At 52.4% G+C, this 19,854-nt stretch overlaps 1 protein-coding gene and 1 long non-coding RNA gene across 2 annotated transcripts in view; one reads left to right on the top strand and one right to left on the bottom strand.

Moving 5' to 3' along the window:
• Positions 717-19,784, top strand: LOC110387433. The gene is made up of 3 exons (XR_002432487.1): positions 717-781; positions 13,769-15,404; positions 15,625-19,784. It is a non-coding gene; the product is annotated as an uncharacterized LOC110387433 (long non-coding RNA).
• Positions 4,220-19,854, bottom strand: part of LOC110387432 — a 62,785-nt gene continuing 47,150 nt past the window's right edge. Inside the window, exons 4-8 of the mRNA XM_021375558.1 lie at positions 19,757-19,820; positions 11,610-11,803; positions 11,407-11,517; positions 8,980-9,185; positions 4,220-8,553 (exon numbers count right to left, since the gene is read on the bottom strand). Of these exons, the coding sequence (XP_021231233.1) occupies positions 8,494-8,553; positions 8,980-9,185; positions 11,407-11,517; positions 11,610-11,803; positions 19,757-19,820 (635 nt within the window). The 3' untranslated portion in view covers positions 4,220-8,493. The remainder of the gene's footprint in view (positions 8,554-8,979; positions 9,186-11,406; positions 11,518-11,609; positions 11,804-19,756; positions 19,821-19,854) is intronic.

The raw sequence follows: 19,854 nt of genomic DNA on the forward strand, positions 1-19,854 counted from the left end.
CGGAGCAGTGGGTGCTGCTGTTCCACCACATGGTCCCTACTGCCACCCCCCCCATTTTCCTTGCTTGGACCCCCAGGGGCTGCCCCAGAGCCCTCCTCGGATGGGGACCCATCCCACAGCAGTGCTGGGGCTGCCAGGGTGTTGCGTGCAGTGCCAGAGCACAGGTAGGACTGACACCATTTGAAGAGCAAATACACGTTTCATTTGCAATTCCACTGGGTGTAAAAAAAAAAAAATGTAGAGAAACAAATCTAAACAGCTGTAAAGTAAATTACCACTGTTTGCTGATGGCTCCAGGGAAGAGTTCTGCAGTTTGAAATCAAACAAGCCTTTTTTTTTTTTTTAAAGCATCAGAGTGACAGTTGAGATGGGAAGGGGGTTTCCAGGTTCCCCCTTAGTGGCGGGGGCAATCCAAAAGCGCTCCCACGGCTTGCCACTTTTGGGCCCAAATCTCCCTTTTTTGGCTACACTGGGGCGATGCATGCTCCCTGCTGCCTCTCCCACTTCCATTTGCCAAAATGTTCCGACTTGCAGAGGCAGAGAGGTGCCAGAGGCTGCGCCCCTGCCCGTGGATGGGGAGCAGCTTGCCCAGGCGGGTCGGCACGCAGAGGTGTGCTAATGGCAGCACTCCGTCTTGCAGGAAAAAGCCCCATTAGCACACTTTCACTACAACGTGAAATATTAATAACGCTTTGCATTTATATAGCGTCATTCATCTCGGAGTCACTCGCCGAGCTCCTGACATGAATCACACCGCGGAGCGAACTCTGCAGGGAGATGGGTGAGTGGGGCTGTGCCCGTTCCCCTGCTGCACACACTGAGGACAGCGCTTCCCCCGCCCTGTGCGGCGTTCCAGCTTGTGAGGCTCCTCGGTGCCTTCCTTCTGCTGCCTGGGTTTTCCATCTGAAAAGCTTGACTTTTTATTTTTATTTTTATTTATGAAAGTCAGGCTAGGGTGGTGAGGAGGGGCTGCATTGGGGCTGCTGGGGAACCCGCAGCAAAAGAGCATCCCCAACATGACTAGAGTGTTCCTGCAGCACAAACCGTGGCAGAATGCCGGGAAGGAGAGGCTATTTTCATCTTATTAAAGAGCCTTATATTTAAAACCCTTCTTCAGGTCCATAGCACAAGATGATTGCAAAGGCTTTTACACACTAACGCAGCAGGAATCACTTCTGCTTTCAGTGATGTTGCATGCAGATGCTGTTTAGTAGGGCAGAATCCCATTATTGATGCTGGATAAATACAGCAAAAGAGCTCTGGGAGCAGTGGTGACGGAGCTGCTGTGTGCAGCATCAGGCTCGGGGCTCGTGGTGTTCTCAGCTCCCCAGCAGCCAGCAGGAGGGGAGCAGTGGTGGGGAGCAGGGGGTGTGTTCTGCTTCAGAAGCCCAGGTCCTGGGAGCAGGGAGCGGGCACAACCCCATGCAGCAGCGTGCACAGGGCCGCCCCGCGCTGCTGCCTCTGCCCAACGCGTTTGCTATGCAAAGAAGAAGGCACCTTGTTTGCAGACAATTAAAAAACCAAACAGATTAGTGCAAACCAAACACACCGAGCAGGCTGGATGTTGGCTGAACCCCTGGGAAAGTCATGTGAGCATCCAGAGCTGCTGTGGGTAACCGAGCAGGAGTGTGCCCTGTGCCCAGCCCTGTGCCCAGCCCTGCTGCTGTTGGGATGCTCCCACCCCTCCCGGTGCATGGGAAGAGCTGGGGCTGCCCCAGCTCTGCAGGAGGGGACGGGGGCACCCGGGCTTCCCACCCCATGTAACACTTTCTGTTCTGATCAGCGCTGGGGAAGGAGGGAGCCTGCAATTAAAGGAAGGATGGTGAGAAGGGGGCACTGCTAATGAGGCCAACAGCAATTAAAGCACCTCCTGGAGCAGCAGTGGGGCGAGGGCACTGCGCTAATGAGGAGGGGCTGCGGCATGAAGGTGCAGGGGTTCAATGAGCAGTGGTTTGCAGCTGTGCTGCGGCCCCATTTCTGCAATGGCAAACGCCAGGGCACAGCCTGGTAGCGGCCGTCCAACGTGGCCAATTCCCATTAATCTGCTAATATTTATAAGCGTGGCTGGAGGGAGTAACCTCATTTCTAGCGAGAGCTTAATTAATCATGGAATCAAACCGGCTGGATGAGACGGTGTGTGACTGAGGAGATAAATCCACATGGTTGCTGGTGGCCAAGGATGCAGGAGAGGTCAGTGCTGACCTGAATCACAGCAGCTGATGGTGGTGAGCAGAGAGGCGGGCACCGTGATGGCAAGGGAAGAACGGGAGCACGGACAGCCATCGGATCCCAAAATCCAAGTGGAGAGGAGTCGTGGGTCTGCAATGCTTTCCAAACGGGAGCAACACATTTTGTGGCACTGAGGGACATGGTGCAGTGGGCATGGTGGGGATGAGTCGATGGTTGGACATGATGGTCTTAGTGGTCTTCTTCAACCTTAACGATTCTATGATTCTAACCCAGCCTTCAGACCCTGCTGCTTGCCACAAAGGGGCTGGGCTATTTCTGTGTTGGGTCCTCTGGCAAAATAATCATCATGCCAGTAACATCTCTGCCCTTGCTGCTGACCTTGGCAGCGTTCAGATGGACGACCTGCAGGTCAAAGTCTTTATATCCTATTACCAGCCTCCTGAGTCATGCCTGTCCCCTGGCAAGTCATATTATTTTGAAATGGCAGCTAAATGGGAAAGAGGTCGTGCTCCCAATACAGTGACAATAGGACATGACAGCAGTTTTCTGAGTGATTAAGCCTCAGGTGATGTTGGGGCTCCCAGACAAGTGGCTGAAAGCTGAAAGATTTTAATCACCCCGGACGTGTCATTGCATCCTCACAATCCATCCCGCCGGGGTGGGCTTGCATTGCAAAATGGAAGTGATAGAAAAAATAATCAAGCCTAACCCATGCACCGACCAGTTAGTTACCCAGGCTGCAGGTACCGCCGTTAATAACCAGCTGGAGCAGCCTGTTGGCCCTCTGAGAGCATTCTGCAATAAATCAGGGCTGGTGCCATAGCGCAGAGCGCAGGGACTGCCGGCGCAGACACTAGATGGCATTGGAAGAACGCGCTGCGCGGTGCTGACAGCTTCCCTGGAACAATCTGGCAAAGCAGAGCAGAAAACTCAGGATGACGGAGCAGAAAATGTCTGTGCCTGGGCAGGGATGGCAGCTCACCTCCAGCCCTTGCGCCAACCTTGCGATGGCACGGCTGTCCGGGGAGCTGTGCTGCATGCTGAGCTAGCACAGGACCTGTTCCTGGCACTACTGATTTTCCAAGCAGCTGCAGGCTGGAACCTGCACGGTTGCTTTCCCCACCTGCAGCAACGCTTCTGTCTGGGGGCTCTGTTAGCTTCCAAAAGCTCTTCGTTGGGAATTTTACCCCAGATCTCTCTGCTCCAAGCATACTGCAGCCCCTGGACTGGAGGGTCCACTGCAGATCTCACCCGTGGGCTCGATGCCCACACACCTGCTTGCAGCCCCGCTCCTATCCTGAGGTCTGGGGGCGGTTGGGGGCACCGTCCCACAGAGGTGATTACACAAACCTCTGTGTGTGGGGCAAGGGCAGGCACACAGCCCCGTGCATGAGCCCTGTGTGCCGGCATCGCCGCTTGCAACAGCTGGGAGCAGTCAGGCTCTTTCCTCTTCCAACTGCTTCCCGTCACCTGTCAGCCTCCTCCCGCACTGAGCAATCAAAGGGACAACGTCTCCTCTCCTACACTCCCCCAAATCAACTCCCGAATCCCCGCTGAGCCGAGCTGACTTTTGCATTTTGTCTCCTAAATTATGCATCGCACAGGAAGTCGAACAGCCACAATATGCCTCTTGATTGCAGCTCGCTCTCTTCCAGCCGACCCTGTGCTCACAGCCCGTCTCCCCAGCACGGTGGCAGCAGGCAGATGGCCCGGCCCCGCTCACAGCCCGGCGGCTGCCCTCAGATCCCCTCCCAGCTGTGTTCCAAACGCCCCTGGCCTTCTGGAAAGGGGCTGCTTCAAAGCAGCATGGCCGGGCTGCAGGTGAGATTTGCTGGGGTGACATCATAGCATTCTTCCAAAGGCTGAAAACTTGCTCACCCTCTAAAGAAAATACCAGACCAAAATCCCCTTCACCTCCACTTGGCTTGCTCATGCCGCTCCCAAGCCCCCTGGGCAGCAAAATTCATGAACTGAACTCTGAAAAGGGCCCAGACTTGGCTGGAAGCAAGAGATTGTGCACCACCATGTCTTAAAATGTCAGCACTTTAATTAGCCGCCATCTGAAGCTGGCGTGGGTTTGCCTGGAAAACAGCTAGCAAACTGTTTTGCCCCTTTCTGGTTTTAATCTGGGCTGAGAAATTTGTTCAAGCTGACCTTTTGCCTGATGGATCTCCCAGATTCCCATTTCATATTGGCATTTCCTAAAATTAGGAGAAAATAGCCCCCAAAAATATCATTAGCCAAAGGTTTCTTCTTCTTTTTTTTTTTTTTTCCTTTCAGCTCTTTTAGATGCTGCTACCAGGTCACCTTCATGTAAAAGGAAAAGCCACAGTTAAAGTTATCCCAGATGGAGGTGTTACCTGCTCGCAGGCTTTTAGTGCTCCAGATAAATCTCCAGCCTTACCCACTCTTTATATTTTGGGTTGATTTTTTTTGTACCTGTAAGGCTGCCAGAGTCATTACTTCCACTCCAGGATAATTTCTTGCTCTGAAGGATACTGAATTCCTTCACAATTTGCTGACCAGCAGCGCATGCTCTCCATGTGGGTTCTGTATTGGATTTCCACTGCTGGAGGTTTGAGCCTCCTTACACTTGGGCATGTGGCAGAACAGTGAAGCACGTGAAAAACACTGCACCTGAAAAACCACGTGGAAGTCAGAGCCCCATGGTGGCTGTTGGCTTAGGAACTCCTGGTGCTGAGGCACCACAAAGCCTCCAGGGGCTCTGGTGGCCCAGTGATCCGGGACACAGGCCACCAAATGCACCGCCTGCAGCTCTGAGCCGTCCCTAATTACTGAGGCAATTATCACCCAGATGTGGAGTAGCTCAACACGGCTCTCGTGGTGACTGCCCCCATTGAAGGGCCACCACCGCCATGCTGGGTGCTGCCGAAGGCTCGGGGCTGTTGGGTTTGGGTCCGGATTTGGCCTGGAGCCCAGTGAGCACCTTCCATATCAAGTTGGATATCAAGAAAAGCTTCTCCACCAGTGGGCGGTGGGCATGGAACAGGCCCCCCCGGGCAGTGGTCATGGCATCAAGCTGCCAGAGTTCAAGAAGTGTCTGGACAACGCTCTGAAACACGTGGTATGATTTTGAGTGATCCTCTGTGGAGCCAGGAGTTGGACTCAATGATCCTTATGGGTCCCAACCAATTCAGGATCCTGTGATTCAACGTCACCAGCACCATGTGCTGCGCTGCCCCGCGCCCTCTCAGAATGGCAGAGCCTCAGCTGGTCCCGCACAGAGCAAGTGGAAGCTGGAGCCGAAGCAACGCCAGCAGCAGCCTGGTAGTAATTCTTCAGCGCGGCAGAGAAAGAAGAGCGGGATCAAAGCATCCTCCCTGCCTCCCCGCTCATTGACAGAGAGCCCCGAGTCCTGGCCTCGCCGTGCTCCGGGCTTTGGTGGAGTGCGACAGTCATCTGCGGCGTGGCAGGCAATTATGGCAGGAAGAAAGCGGGGGCAGATCGCCCCGGGAGTGCGAAGAATTGAGCCGGCCGCCTTTCATCCGCACCCCACCGGCCACCGCCTGCCGCTCGTTATTCTTCTCCCTCCTGATCAAGGCGAAGCGATTCCTCCGCCTGCCATTGAAGGTGGGCACGTGGGGCACGGCGGTGCCGAGGGCCGGGGCATGACCCCACGGTGGCGGCTCTGAAGTTTGGGGGCACCGCGTGGAGATGGGGCCGCGCGTGCAGAGCGCACGGTGCTCAATAGCGGAGGAAAGTCAGCGTCGGTGCACGCTCAGCTTAGGAAGCACCGGAGCTCGGATGGTTGGGGCTGTGCTGCGGCCGTGCTTGTTCCGGAGTTGTGCCAGTAGGAAACTGTGGTCGCTGGGGTTTAAAAATCTCCTCCTGTTCTCATGGGAGTGGCTGGCTCTGTGTTGCTGTTGGGCACCTTGATCCTAAACCCCAGGACAGAAGTGAGGCCCCGTGACTTATGGTGCCTGATGTCCCCAGGGCTGCGGGTTCGTGTCCTGCAAGGAGGTGCACACTGCTCACCCCAAGGGTCTGCAGCTCCACAGCTCTGGGTGCTGGCACCATCCGTGAGCAGAAAACAGGGCTGCCTTGGTGGCAAGAAGAAAAGGAGTCCCTGGGAGACCAGGGCCTGCTCAGCCCCTCGGAAGAGGCTGGTGCCTAGGGCAGGAAGCGTGCTGTGAGCCCAGCAAGGGAGGAAGACAGCTGGGTCTGTCCGTGCTGATGGAGCCACATGAACAGAACTGTCCTGGGGCCTGAGAAAGCTTGAAGAGTGAGCAAGGAGGTGGCAGACTCACCTGGAGATGTCCCCAGCTCCCATCTGCTGCAGGAAGAGCGCATCTGGACATGCTGGATGTCTTCAGTCCAGACAAACTCCTCCTGGAATGAACCAAAGCTGCATTTCTAGGGACGGAGGTGCAGGACCTGGTGCTGGTGTCCTGCAGGGCACACGGCCCAGCCCACATCAGTGGCATTGGCCAGGTGAGCAGGAATCCATGTGTTATTAACTGGATGGGAGGAGCATCATCATTCCCAGGCTCCTTCCTACCACATCCTTTGTGTTGGTTTGATAGGGCTGCAAGAAATCAGCCTCATTCTTTTGAAGGATCCAGGTGCTCTTCCCAGAGGAAGAAGCCCCAAAGGCTTCTGCAGAGAAACACAGATCCAGTGAAAGTTTGCTCCTGACTCGTGCTGGGGGCTGCACAGCTCCTGGCTGTGGCTCACACCTCCCCACAATCAATGCAGCCCGGTGGAATTAACCCTCTTCCACCTCTTTTGCCCACAAATACAGATGTTGAAATTCTTCTCTTTCCACGATGTTTGTGAAAAAAGAAAAAAAAAGCCGCCTCGTCGAAAGGTTTCCCCACACTACATTACTTCAGGGGGAAATTAAAACAAAGGATATATATATATATATTTCTTTTCCTGACGATATTTGGAAATAAAGGTCATTTCTATCGCCCAATCACTGCACTGCTGTGTGCGCAAAGAACTGCTGAGCAGAAAGAGTAACGTGGCCAGGGCGGCTCCCAGTGCTCCCAGTGCTCCCAGTGAGGTGCAGGATGGTGCCAGCACTGCCCTCAGCTGTGCAGCACGGGTCTGGACCCGCTCCATTCCTTCCTCGTGGCATTTTTTATCCTCCTCCCAGTGACAGATTGAGGGCTTCAAAACCAGCCCCGTGAACTCCCTCCTGCTTCCCCGCCATGGAAATTACAGCACAGCGGTTCAAAATGCGAGAGCAATTTGCAAAACAAATAAGTCTCAGATTAGTTAACAAGCGGCAGGCTGACCTTACAGGGACCCTTTCATTAGGAGACACTTATTCCCTGATACTTCTCCATAGAGCACCGATTAACTGCAATGGGATGGAGGGAGCTACTTCACACAGTTTTAATGAATTAAATATATGCCCCTGTTTGGCTCTTAACGTTAAAAAATATTAAGTGCGGTAACTGTCACAATCCCAAAGCCAGCCATCTCTCCACCTCGTAGTTCATCTTCGCTTTCCCCTTCCCACCACAAAGTTTAATCTCTTAATGTGTTCCTCGTGCCGCAGTGTTCTCCTCTATCAATGCCAGCACGCAGAAACGTGGCACCGTCCAGCTGGGGGAAGAGGGGACGAACAAAGAGCCCAAATGGTGTGGGAGCTCTGGGTCTCCTCCAGGACACGGAGGTGCTCCAGGCCCTGTCCCAGCTCCTGCTGGGGCTTTTTCTCCTCCTCTCCTGCATCTTCTCTTCCTGCAGCGCCTGCAGATGTGGGAAGGGGAGCTGTGCCAACGCTGTGCGCTGTATGGGAGCGCCCGCTGCTGCCTGGGGTGATGCTGCAGCAGTGGGATGCAGGGAGGTGCCGGCCCTCCTGCACCTCAGAGGGCTGGGAAAGGGAAAGGGGGAAATAACAGCAAGGAAGCGTTGGCTGAGGCTTTGGGAAGGATGCACGTGACACCCTGGTCACAGGGCTCTGTCCGGAGCTCTCCCTGCTGCCCGCGGCGCCGCGCACCTCATACGCTACGTTGGCGTGGCTCTGACTGCCGTGTAATTTAATTACTGCGTGCTTAACAGATTAAATCCACGATTAAAAGAATTTATATGGATTAGCACAAGATGACTTTAAATCACTGCCAGCTCACGGCAAAGCGCACCAGCAGCCTGCAGCACGAGCAGCCGCGATGCGCTGGGTTGGTGGCAGCTCCGGTGCGAGGGAGGAGCGGATGCGCTGCAACCGAGGCCAGAGCCCATCTGAACCACAGCTTCTGTGGAATGAGGGGACGAGGTTTTGCTGCTGGGCAGTCCTCCCTGAGCCTCCACTCATGAATTTCAGTCTGCTGTTGGAGCTCATCTGTTGTTTTTCTTTTGTCGCTCGCTAGCTGTACCCTTACAGGGTAAAGGAAAGAGCTGGATGGGAGGAAAAGTGAAACATGCAAGAAGATCAAGAGCAGCACTCGTAGAAACACAGAACCACTGAGATTGGAGAAGACCTCTCAGATTTCCAGGTCCAACCCCAGCCTACGCTCCCCGTGCCCACTGACCACGTCCCCAAGTGCCACATCCCCGTGGTTCTGAACACCTCCAGGGCTGGTGACCCACTACTCCCTGGGCAGCCTGTGCCAATGCATCACTGCTCTTTCAGAGAAGAAATTCTTCCTAATATCAAACCTCATATCCAAATGATCCAAATACCTAATTTCCTAATATCCAGCCCACCAAAGCTCAACGCAGCCATGAAGCACAGCTCAGGGAAGCATCACCCATCCTGCAGATGCGAGCCAAGAATACAAATTTTCCACTTCTGAGTTTATTTCAAGCAAGAGGGACAATCACCTCTCTCCGGTCCTCCTGGTCACACCATTTTTGATACCAAAACGACCACTTTCCAGTTCCCAGCCCTTTTCCAGAGCAGCTGCTGTGGCCATTCCTGGGCAGGGTCTGGAGAAATGCTGCCCGGCCACCGGACCCTGCATCGCTGCTGCATGGGGATGCGTTGGGTGCCTCTGTTTGCAGAGCTGCCACCGTGCAATCTGTTTGATCTGCAATATTAGTGAAGAGATGAGAAACAGTGCTCATGATTTCGCGATGCATATGGTAATTAAAGTGTTACATTGCAATTATGATGTAATTAAACTGTGGGATGCTCTTCAAGATGCAATTGCTGCTCATTTGCATAACTGACGGATTTGCTTATTATCACCCTTTTAATACTTGTATTACAAAGAGCAACCAGGATCGCTGGGTACGGAGGCCTCCGCCATTCTCCCCAGCACTTGGGCTGTGCTTGCCCACCGGGGGTGTTGGCTGGGGGTCCCGGTCCCCACCAGGTCAGACTTTTGATCCAAATGCCTTCATCCTGCTCTGCCCCACAGCCGCACAGCTCTGTGACGGAGCAGCCACCAAAGACACGCTCCATCCTCAGTTGTGCAAGGACCTTTCCGGTTCAGCAAATCACTGCAGGTACTGCCAACAACCACCTTACGAACCAGGACTGATTTTCTTCTTAAATGCACCAAAATTTCCTCTGAGGAGCTGAAATAGTGCACCCAGAACTGGGCTGCCCATTCCTTCCCCCACCCTCATCGACCACTCTCTGCAGTGTGAGTATGGACACAGGAACGCGTGGGGTAAAGGCTCAGGAAGAGATCTTCACTGAGAACCAAAGCCTCTGTCTGGACTTTGCTTTTATCAGAGAAGGCCGTGCCTTAAAAAGTCTCTGACAGCTGCTAATGCTTCAATCTGACTCACTGAAGAGAGCACGAGGAAAGAAAAAAGGACTTTTCAAACGGTTCCTTTTATCTGCTGTTTTAATCTGTGTGGAGAAACATGAGATTCCTGAAAACGTGATGTCTGCTGCTCTGCAGAAACAGATCTCTCAGGAAATATCAGTGCTGCTTTCAGAGGAGCAGGGGCTCAGCTCTGCCCAGCCAGGCCCTGCAGAGTGTGCCAGGTGCAGCACAGGGCAGGACACGGAGCAACACAGACCACTGGGCCGAGGGAAGGTGCACTGCTGTAAGCAGGTGAGCTGCAAGGTTTGCTGCTCAGGATGTTCTGCGTTGTCTTAAAAATACATTTGCCTTGGCGTTCTTGCTTTGCTTTCATGACAGATTCTGTGAGCCTGTGTAGGAAGAAGTGAACGCTCGTTTAGGAAACAATTCTGCTTCAGCTCTGGGTGCACCTGTGTGGCTGCAGCTGGACCAGCACCAGGACCAGCACCAAGACCATTACCAGGACCAGCACCAGGAGCAGCATATCCCGATGCCAAGCTAAGGGGCAGCACACAGGGGCTGTTGCTGGGAGGAGCTCGGTGCCGTTCCCATCAGGAGACGCCCATCAGTGAGCACGTAATGTGCTCTGCTGTACGCATTGGTGAAATACCAGCTGGGCTGCCTGGGGGCATTTCAGCCATCAGAAACTTGCACAAAACCAGGACAAAATGAGTGAGCTGTGCATGGCCGCACTGGTTTCGAGACATTTTTGGAATTGTGCTGCGGAGGAGATTTCCCCTTTGCTTTTTGTTCTGTCTGAGAAGGGCCAACCCAGACCCACAGCTGCCAGGAGCTGGGTGCTCACAGGTGTGGCTCCCATCAATCTTCAAGGGAACGTGGTAACTGCAGTCCTAACCCACTGAAGATTTGGTACAGCCAAAGCTTAATTTCAGTTACACAAAGACTTGTTGAAGTTAGGAGTGTAAGTCAGAAGTGAGAAGATGCAGATGCGCGGCTCTGTGCTTCTCTCATTTATTTTTTTCTACGCCTTCCCTTAGCAAGCAGGCAGACCCATGGCAGTGGTACCCATGGGACAGGCCCTGGGTGCAGGACCAGAGCCAGGCCAGCCCTTCCCTCCGAGCTCTCTGCAGTCAGCCCCGGGCTGTCCCCCTCCCCTCTGCGCTCTGCTTTAGCTGGAAGCCACTAATTAAAATTGATGCCATCTTCACAAGAGTCCAATTCTGCTACGAGCTCCTGTTGTTCCTTCTCCACGAGAGCAGGTCTGCCATATTTAGCCAACTTTTAAACTCATTAGCAAAAGCAGATGCTTAGATCCGCAGTCCCTAATGACTGTAAATGGGAGAATTAGTTTATTGATTGATGGCCTAATTGTTGCCAACAGGATCACAAGTGATAGCAGCCAGCCCCGGTGGGGGGAAGAGAAAAGCCATAGAGGTGAGGGTCGGGCGGGATGGGCCATGCAGCAACACCGTGAGCAGGTTTCCAAATGATTCCAGCATTTGGACTGTCAAGCAAAAGTTAATTAACTTACACTTCATCCAGCAGAGGTCAAAGCCTTTGAATGCGTATTGATGCGTAACCTTTAGTGGGGTGCATTGACTTGCCCCCGATCTTTGCACGATGATGGAGAGACTGCTGGGGCCTGTAAACAGCAACACACGTGATCACTGCTTCCCTGTGTCTTCCTCCTTCGTTTGTCCACAAAATAAATAGAAGGAGGGGAAGGTCGATCACTTGGTAGCAGTGCTGGGGTGACCTTCAGTGCTGCTCCTGCATGGAGGATGCCCCTAACAACGCTTCGCAAACCCACGGAGCAGTGCCCAATTGCTCCTGGGTGATGGCACAGCATCACTCCCAGCCAGGAGACTTCAGGAAGGAAAGCAGCAGGGACGAGAGCTTTTGGGATGTGGTTGGAGTTTTTGCGACGCCTGTAGAAATCAAGAGGAAAAAAAAAAACGAAACAACACAACAGATTCGCAAGAGGATTTAAGAGGCATCAAGTTGCCTGGATACCAGATCCTGTAAGTACCCAAAAAGTAATTATGAAGCAAGAAATCTGTCTCAGCTAAGCAGGTGGACGGGAAATTGGAAATCCATTTGTGAGAGGCGTTCTGCTTTCTAACAAGACAGGTCACAGCTCCTGTGCTCCCTGCCCCTGCCACCTCCATGCTGTGCTTCCCCAGGGCTCACATGGAGTTAATCACACCCTGAGCTCGCAGCCCAAGAGCAAACTTCCCCAGGGCATTTTTGGAGCAGCCCCAGGCAGCTTCCTGCAAGGCAAGCTGCGCCCTCCCCAAATGTTTCTGCTCCACGTTGCAGCTCCAAAGCAATAACTGAGAATAAGGAAAAAACTGTTTCACCTTGATAGGATTTCAAGGTGCTTTTAAAGGACAAGGCCCAAACACTTATTTAAGAGTGCATAAAACCGCACACAAACATTGAGATCTGTCCCCTACATACAAGGACATCCAGGTTCAGGGGAGCATCACTTTTAGAGGCCAATTTCCACACTCTGTCACAAATATTTCCATTTTAATCATCTCCGAAGTAATAATTTCTCAAATCCCATTTTCTTCTTAATGCTTGTTCCTACTTTTTTGCAGTTCACTCAATAAAACCTAACTACTCAATTTCCCATTGCTTTCCTGCTGCTTCTCGTCTCTCCCACCCTTTGGCCCCCGATGCCGCAGTCTCAGCTCAAGGACAGGTCGTTTTTCCCGATGTTTTCTAGATTCAGCCTCAGAAATTTCAGGGCACAACCCCTTAACGACACACACAGCATTGCAGGAGGTGCATGGCAGGAAGGGCTGGGTGCTGGCTCACGTTGAATCCCTTCTGCAGGGAGCATGGGCGGATGCTGCAGCACCCAACGCATGGACCTCGCAAGGCACTGCTGCGTGGCCAGGAGCTTAATTACAGCTGTAGAAGACTTTTGCTGCTGTAATTGTTTCTGCGTGGCCTGGGAGGAGATGGGTTGTGCTGAGAGGAAAGAAGAGATTTTGCTGAAGCGTGAAAAGCAAAGCCATTTAGTTAGGTAATAGCTCCGAAGCTTCAGGGGTCAGCAGACTGAGAACTCCAGGAAAATGCCTTTCAGGGCAGGACAGCCTGAAGACAACGAAAAAGGAGAAAGAAATCGAAACAATGCATTGTTAAGTGGCCTCTTTACCCCCTCCCGGTTTGCTCCTTTTCAGCATCAAAATAGGAGCCGGGGAGGAGAATGAGCGGCAGCACAGCAGCAGTCACGCATCGGAATGGAAAAATAAAGGGGAACGGCAATGAGGACAGTGAGCTCCGACGAACTGCGAGGAGCTGCCTGCAAGGCAAAGAGGAGCGGTGGGAGCAGCAAGCAAAAGGAAGCAAAGCAGCGAGGTCCTGCTCCCCACGGCTGTCTTGCTCCGGGGCACGGACACACGGACGTGCACAGGCACACGGACACGCACAGGCACACGGACACGCACAGACACACGGACACGCACAGACACACCTGCTGCTCCTCCCTCTCAGCCCCCACTGAGGGATTCCTTCTTTCCATGCAGTATTTCTTCCTACAATAAGTCTCATAATTCTGCACTTCCGCAGAGCGATAGCTTTGACAAGACAGAGGGCGGGCTGGGAACGCTCCGTGTTATCAATCAGCGCATCGTGAGGCTCGCAGGGCTTCACACCGACAGGGCAGGGCCATCACTGGTCCCTTTGCAATTAAAGGCAGCCCTGGTGTTGGGGCACCTCAAACATGCGGGGTGCAGGAGGTGCAGGGCTGCTGCAGGGCAGCCACGCTCACCCGGCAACATTCCTTGGGCTCTGCTCTATTTTTTCACCTTTCCACATGGTGGGGGAACACATCTGGTTGTTTCTTGTTTATTTTATTTTATTTTATTTTATTTTTTCCAAAGGCAAATTCCGGCTCCAAAGAAAGGAATCGCTGAGCGTGTGGCACAGCTGGCCTGGAGGAATGTGAAGCACAAGAGGAAATCTCTCCCTTCCGCCTCCCATCACACCCTACCCCGAACATGAGAAGAAAAGTCATTGGAGTGATCCGAGCAGAATCAGAACAAGCACTTAGTGGTCTTTAAGGACCCATAAAACACTTCAGTAGTTTGCTGTTTTATATCTGACTATCTCCTACATTAGCCATTTAAATTAAAACATTTATAATTAATTGAACAAATCATTTCCTCTCTCCCCCCTTTGGGGACTGGCACGCATAAGTCTTCAGTAAATTTTAGTCTCTTAAGCAACGGGGGTATCCATTTCTTTTATAAGGCTGGTTTTCCTGCAGGGTGTGAATCAAGGGCAGGCACAGAGCAGTTTTAACTGGAAAATCAATTGATAAGGAAGACAAATTAACGCATATTTTTTCAAAAGGGGGAATGCAGAAGGCACCAGGCTCCTCCCACCCCAGGGGCAGATGTTTCCCTTCCGGCTTCCTACAGCTGTGCTGCAATGGGGCAGAGGGAGGGGAAGGGTGGGGGGTTGTTGGAGAAACACAGGGGTGTGTGGGGTGATCCCCACTGGAACGCAGCACAGAAGGGTGAGGTCGAGGGCCCTATCATTTCCAAAGAGCCACTTTCGGATAAGAAGCTTAAACAGAAGGATAATCTGGGCAGCGTGATCCTCATCCTACAGCCACCTCCAAAAGCGACATGGGTAAGAACCAACAATGCTGGAAAGGGGACATTCCCTGCACAAAGCATGGAACACGGCCCAGGGCAGCCCACAGCGGGGTCTGCCATGAGAATCTGCCAAGGGAAAAGGGGAGTGCCCCAGGATAAGAAAAAAAAAAAAAAAAAAAAGCAAAGTAAAATCAGGGCAAAGCTTAGCAAAGATAACCGAGCTGAGATGCACCGTGCATGGGATGTTCCAGGTGGGTGACAGTGGGGGCAGCCCCCGGGGCAGTGTGTGCTGAGATGGAGGGGCCCTGGAGGAGCCCTGGCCTCTTCCAATGCTCCAGTTTGTTTTGATGCCCTGGAAATGCCTTTGTCAGCAGATCTGTTCTTTTATTGTGAAAGAGCCTATTAGCTTCTGCTTTCTACTTCTGTGGGAATTTATCCCTCCATCAGATCTTCAATATAAAAGTGCTTCCCTTACTGAGATTGATACCGTGTATATGAAAAGCTCCGCGTGCCTCTGGGCGAGGCGGCCCTTTCCCTGAGGAAGGATGAAGAATGGCTTTGAAAGCAAAGCACCGAGCAGCTCCTGAAGATGAAATCTCAATTCCGAGGTCTGCTGTGACCTTCCCTGCGGCCTTGGGCCGTCACCGGGGTCTCCGATCCCCCCACAATGCAGAGGTTCTCACCGGGCTCTGCACCCCAACTGAGCACCGTCCCGCACCCCACAGCAGGACCGGGGCCAGGTTAAAATAATAAATAACAATAATCATCGGCTCGAGGCTCTGCAGCAATGCATCGCCATGGCAACCACGTGCCAGCAGCGATGCTGCTTCTCTGACAGCTGCGGGTCCCTCTGCCACCAGCGTGCCCCCAGCCCTGCCCACCGCTTGCAGCGGGCTCCACTTGGTGACATTCCCTTGTGAGCATCTCTACGGCCAGGGAGGGCTTTCCCCATGCACAGCCCTGGCACTGTTGCCAGGGGTTTCACTGACAGAACCAGTTCTCACCGGCAACGAGCCATTGCTTTGCTTTTAATTATCAAGAATGGTCCCGAAGCGTCAAAGTCTGTTTAACTTGGGCTGATGGAAACTTGATTGTCACGGCTCCATTTCTTTTCCCTGCGTGTTCTTTTTTTTCAGAGCGAACCATCCGGAAAGCTGAACCTGCATAGGGAAGGGGACTGTGTGGCTGCAACCTCTTTGGGTGCTGGAGGTGGGGGTCACCCCGCCGCTGCCCCCCCCTTTTTATCTGCCCAGAGTCAAATTTAATAAACAGCCAGATGCTCTCAATTTAATCATCAAAATACCTTGCAGAGGATTAACTGCCAGTTTCCTCTCTTAATCACTATTGATATAATGAGATGACAGACAGCTTTCTGAAGGGGGAATGTATTTAGCGGGAGGGTTCTGCTGCACTGTGGCACACTGCGCTTGGTGGAGGCTCAGGAGCAGCTCTGGGGTGGATGGAGCCCGGAGGGGGTGGGTGCAGGGTGGCACCTCGCAGTCCCGTTCCCCTTCAGCTTCCAAGATTTAAAAACAACAACAAGAAAAGGAAATTAAAAATGTATTTCACCAGGCAACAAATCCCCTCGATAACAGAAATGCTAAGGTGGCAGGAGAGAGCCAGACTTAATCCGCAGACAGCGTTGCTCCTCTTGCTCATGCAGGAGCTGCTGGGCACAGTGGGATCCTGCCTGACCAAGGGAGCCCAGAGCATTTCCCCATTCGTCTCGCACTCCTCCCAGTCTGTGCACCTCAAAATTGCAACCCAGAGTGGCTTCTGCCCCAATGCAAGGGATAAGCAAAGCTGGAGACAGCTCAGCATGCATCCATCCCTGGTGGAAGCCAGAACAGCTCTGCCTATGGATTATATCCCACCCAGATTTAGAGGAGAAAGGAACTATTATGAGAAATAGATCAGAAGTGACACAGCTCATTACTGCGAGGTGAGCCCGAGTTGGAGACAAGGGCAAAGTTAATAGAAAACGTATCCAATCCACAATGGTAACTTTAATTGTTACCACTAATGAAGCCTATTTAGGATGTATTATGTATCTGGCACTTCAGATGCAGCCCTTCATTCATCTTCCATGTCAAGTGTCTCTTCGCATCAGACCCACACGAGGGGGGGTTTACCCTTTTTCTGGAACAGTCGCAGCTCACACCCAGCCCCACAGCACCCAGTGCCCATGGGATGACTGCACGGCCCCAAGGAGGTGAGCGCTGCCCCAGCCCTGCCCTCCACCACCCCTTTCCCACTGGAATTAAGGGCAGTTTGTAATTGCTTTCTTCAGTAACAAAACCTTTGGAGGAAAGGGCCAGTGATAGATTCCAGGTTTTATCGGAGCTGACAAGGAGCACTGCTCGCACGGCACCAGACCCGGCACCTTGGCAGACACCAGCTCTGCGCTGACCATCCCCTGGGGCACCAACAGACATCATTTTTTGATTTATTAATATAGGAATTAAGCATGCTGTCTGGTTGGGTTCCTGCGGTGCTGCTGAGCAACAAGCGTGGCCCTGGCGTGCCATGCCCACATTGGGACACGTTGCCCAGGGAGTGGTGGGGTCACCGTCCCTGGAGGTGTTCAGAACCGTGGGGATGAGGCACCGAGGGATGTGGTCATTGGGCATGGGGAGGTTGGATTGAGATTGGGCTCAGGGTGGGGCTTGGTGATCTTAGAAGTATTCTCCAGCCTCAGTACCAACTGAGCTGTATGTGGCCATTCATTATCATGGCTTGGCTGTGAATTATAAGCACTGCTGCAGCCTCCCCCGGCGCACAGAGCCGTTAGCCACCGCGTCCCACATGGGCACGTTCTCCCATTTGTCTCTTCCCCATTGGGAAGATGACTGCTGGCCATTCAGGAGGACACCGCAGTCACGCCCCGGGGATTGATTACTGCCCTTCAGTGGAACCCAGCTCCATCCAGGATGTGCCCAGAGGACCCTCCCAAAGGGGATGAGGAGGTTGGGACAGCATCTTCTGGGCACTGCTCCACTTCCAAGTCCAGATGGGAAGTCCAGTGCCCCTGGGATTAAAGACCACAGCGCTTGGATATTACTGATATTATGGTAATGGGAGCCACTGAAAAGCTAAGATGGATGGATCCATCTCCTCTTCTGTCCATTGTATCCATCATATAACTGTGTTTTACTGCAATATCTCTTTAAATAATGCTGCTTGCTTTCCACCGGGGAGGGAGAAATAATAATAATAAAAAAAATGATTGAAAAGAAAAGGAAGTGACGGGGGGATGGGTAATTATACTCCACAGAAATTAAGGAAAAGAAAAATGGCATAAAAAAATTACTTCTCACATAAAAGGGCATTTCATAATGGACCTTTAAAGCATTCCATCAAGTAAAACCAACACATTTATTTGAAGTGTTAAAGAGGAACCTTCAATCAATCCGAGAACTTCATTTTTACACTGTAATGAATTCCATTGACCTTTGTGTTGTAAAGACAGTGCGGTGGTGGGGGAGTGCTCTGTGACCGTGTTCCCACTGTGGCCTCTGAGCTGGGTACCAGGGCTGAGCTGTGGCCATGTCCCTGGGGCTGCCTGGAGAGGACTCCAGGAAGGTTCCAGCTGCAGGAGTTGGCCAAACCCAATGTGTCCCATCACTGCTCCTGCTCCTGTAGGGCTTCTCCATGGGGCTGTGTAGAATGCACCATGCAAATCATGCGGGAAGCCCATGGAGGAGCAGGGAAGAAGTGATGGGATGTGAAGCAGCAGCAGGATCTGCCTGCACCATGTCTGCATGCTCTGCACTGAAATCCTGAGCTCAGACCTCTGCTCCCAGCGCAATTACTATCAGCTAATGGGAGCTGGGAAATTACCACTCCCTTTTCACTGATTGAAATCCCATTTTGTCTACGCACGTTGTCAGTGGAAGGGCATTCACTCATTAACCCTGGAAAATCCAAGACAAAGGCTCCAGGCCCCATATCTGAGCAGTCTGTGCACCGTGGGCCTGTGCAGAAGCAGAGCTGGAGGGCTCCAGACATGCACGGGGGATGGAGGAGCCCAGGTCTCAGCTCTTAGGGCTCAGTCTTGGCCAGGACAGACCCCACATCCAGCTGTGACACTGCTAACAATGGCTAAAATACAGGAAAAGCATTTATTACTGAGGAACTAATCCCCTGAATTGCACCAGGGCTAATTGACATTTATAAAAAACATCCTCATCATAAACATATATTAACCTTTGAAGCACATATAACAGCAATAGCAAAGTATATAACGAGAGTAGAGAGATGCACCGAGCACCAGACTTTCTGGCTGGAAATGTCACTCTGCCTCCTTTGGGCTGAATTCTGAAGTTTTCCCACAGTTAGCAGCATTTCCAAGCTTCCATGTTGTGTGTTAGTTAGATGATGTGCCCTCCTGCCCCTGTGACCGTAGGAATCCCAATGGAAACCAGCCCAATCCCTGCTGCCTTGTCCCATGCTCCCTCTCTTTCCCAAGGGGGGAAAGAAAAGAAGGGAAAAGAAAATGAGATCAAAATCTGTGCTTCTTCACTCCATCTGCCCACATCGTTACCAGCCAAGTGGTCAATGCACATCTCATTTAACAAGAAACTAATGAAGATCTATCGCTGCTCCTTAGCTTCGCTGCCACCCCCATTGCTCAGTGGCGCCTTTGCATGGCATGTGCATTCAAAGCTGCAACCTCACACTGCAGAAACAATGCTGTCCTGTGGGGAAAGCCATAAATCAGGTTCCCCATGTACACATGTGTATGCACACGTATGGAGGAGCTCTTCCTGCTGAGCCCAGCGAGGGGCTGGGGGAGGATTTGTTTCCACCAAACCCAGGGCTTTTGTTTGCTCAGTAATCAAGAAGCACTTCTGATTTCCGTGGTGTGCATCTCCTCGTAAAGCCTCAGAGTCAACAAAAGCCAAAGCCATTTAACTCAGCGCTAATATAAAAGTGAGCAGGAAGGAGAGCGCGCGTGGCAGTGAGCACAAGGCTTTCCAGAGCAGCAGTGAGCAGCAATTACACTTATCGGGAGCGCTGGGGTGGAATCCGGCACGTCTGCAGGCTGGTGCCAGTAATCACAGTTAATTTCACAAAGTCTGGATGACATATAGGGAAGATTTAGATGTTCTAATTACTCCACTGAATACCAGGGGTGCTGCTGATGAGGGAGGCAGGCACATGCACATCCACACATCCACACTCCAAGCCAATTAGGAAAGAAAAACAGCAACAAGGAGCCTGCAGGCTCACAAGCTCTTTGCAAAAAGCAGCTCTGAGCTGACCTACCCCTTGCTGCACGACCACAGACGAGCCAGGAGACTTCTGATGGCAAGTGCCCAGCAGTGAGGACCTGAAAGGATGGGATCCATGCTGCCAGCAGTTCT

This window comes from Numida meleagris, chromosome 22, assembly GCF_002078875.1.
Source record: "Numida meleagris isolate 19003 breed g44 Domestic line chromosome 22, NumMel1.0, whole genome shotgun sequence".
NCBI classification, from domain to species: domain Eukaryota; kingdom Metazoa; phylum Chordata; class Aves; order Galliformes; family Numididae; genus Numida; species Numida meleagris.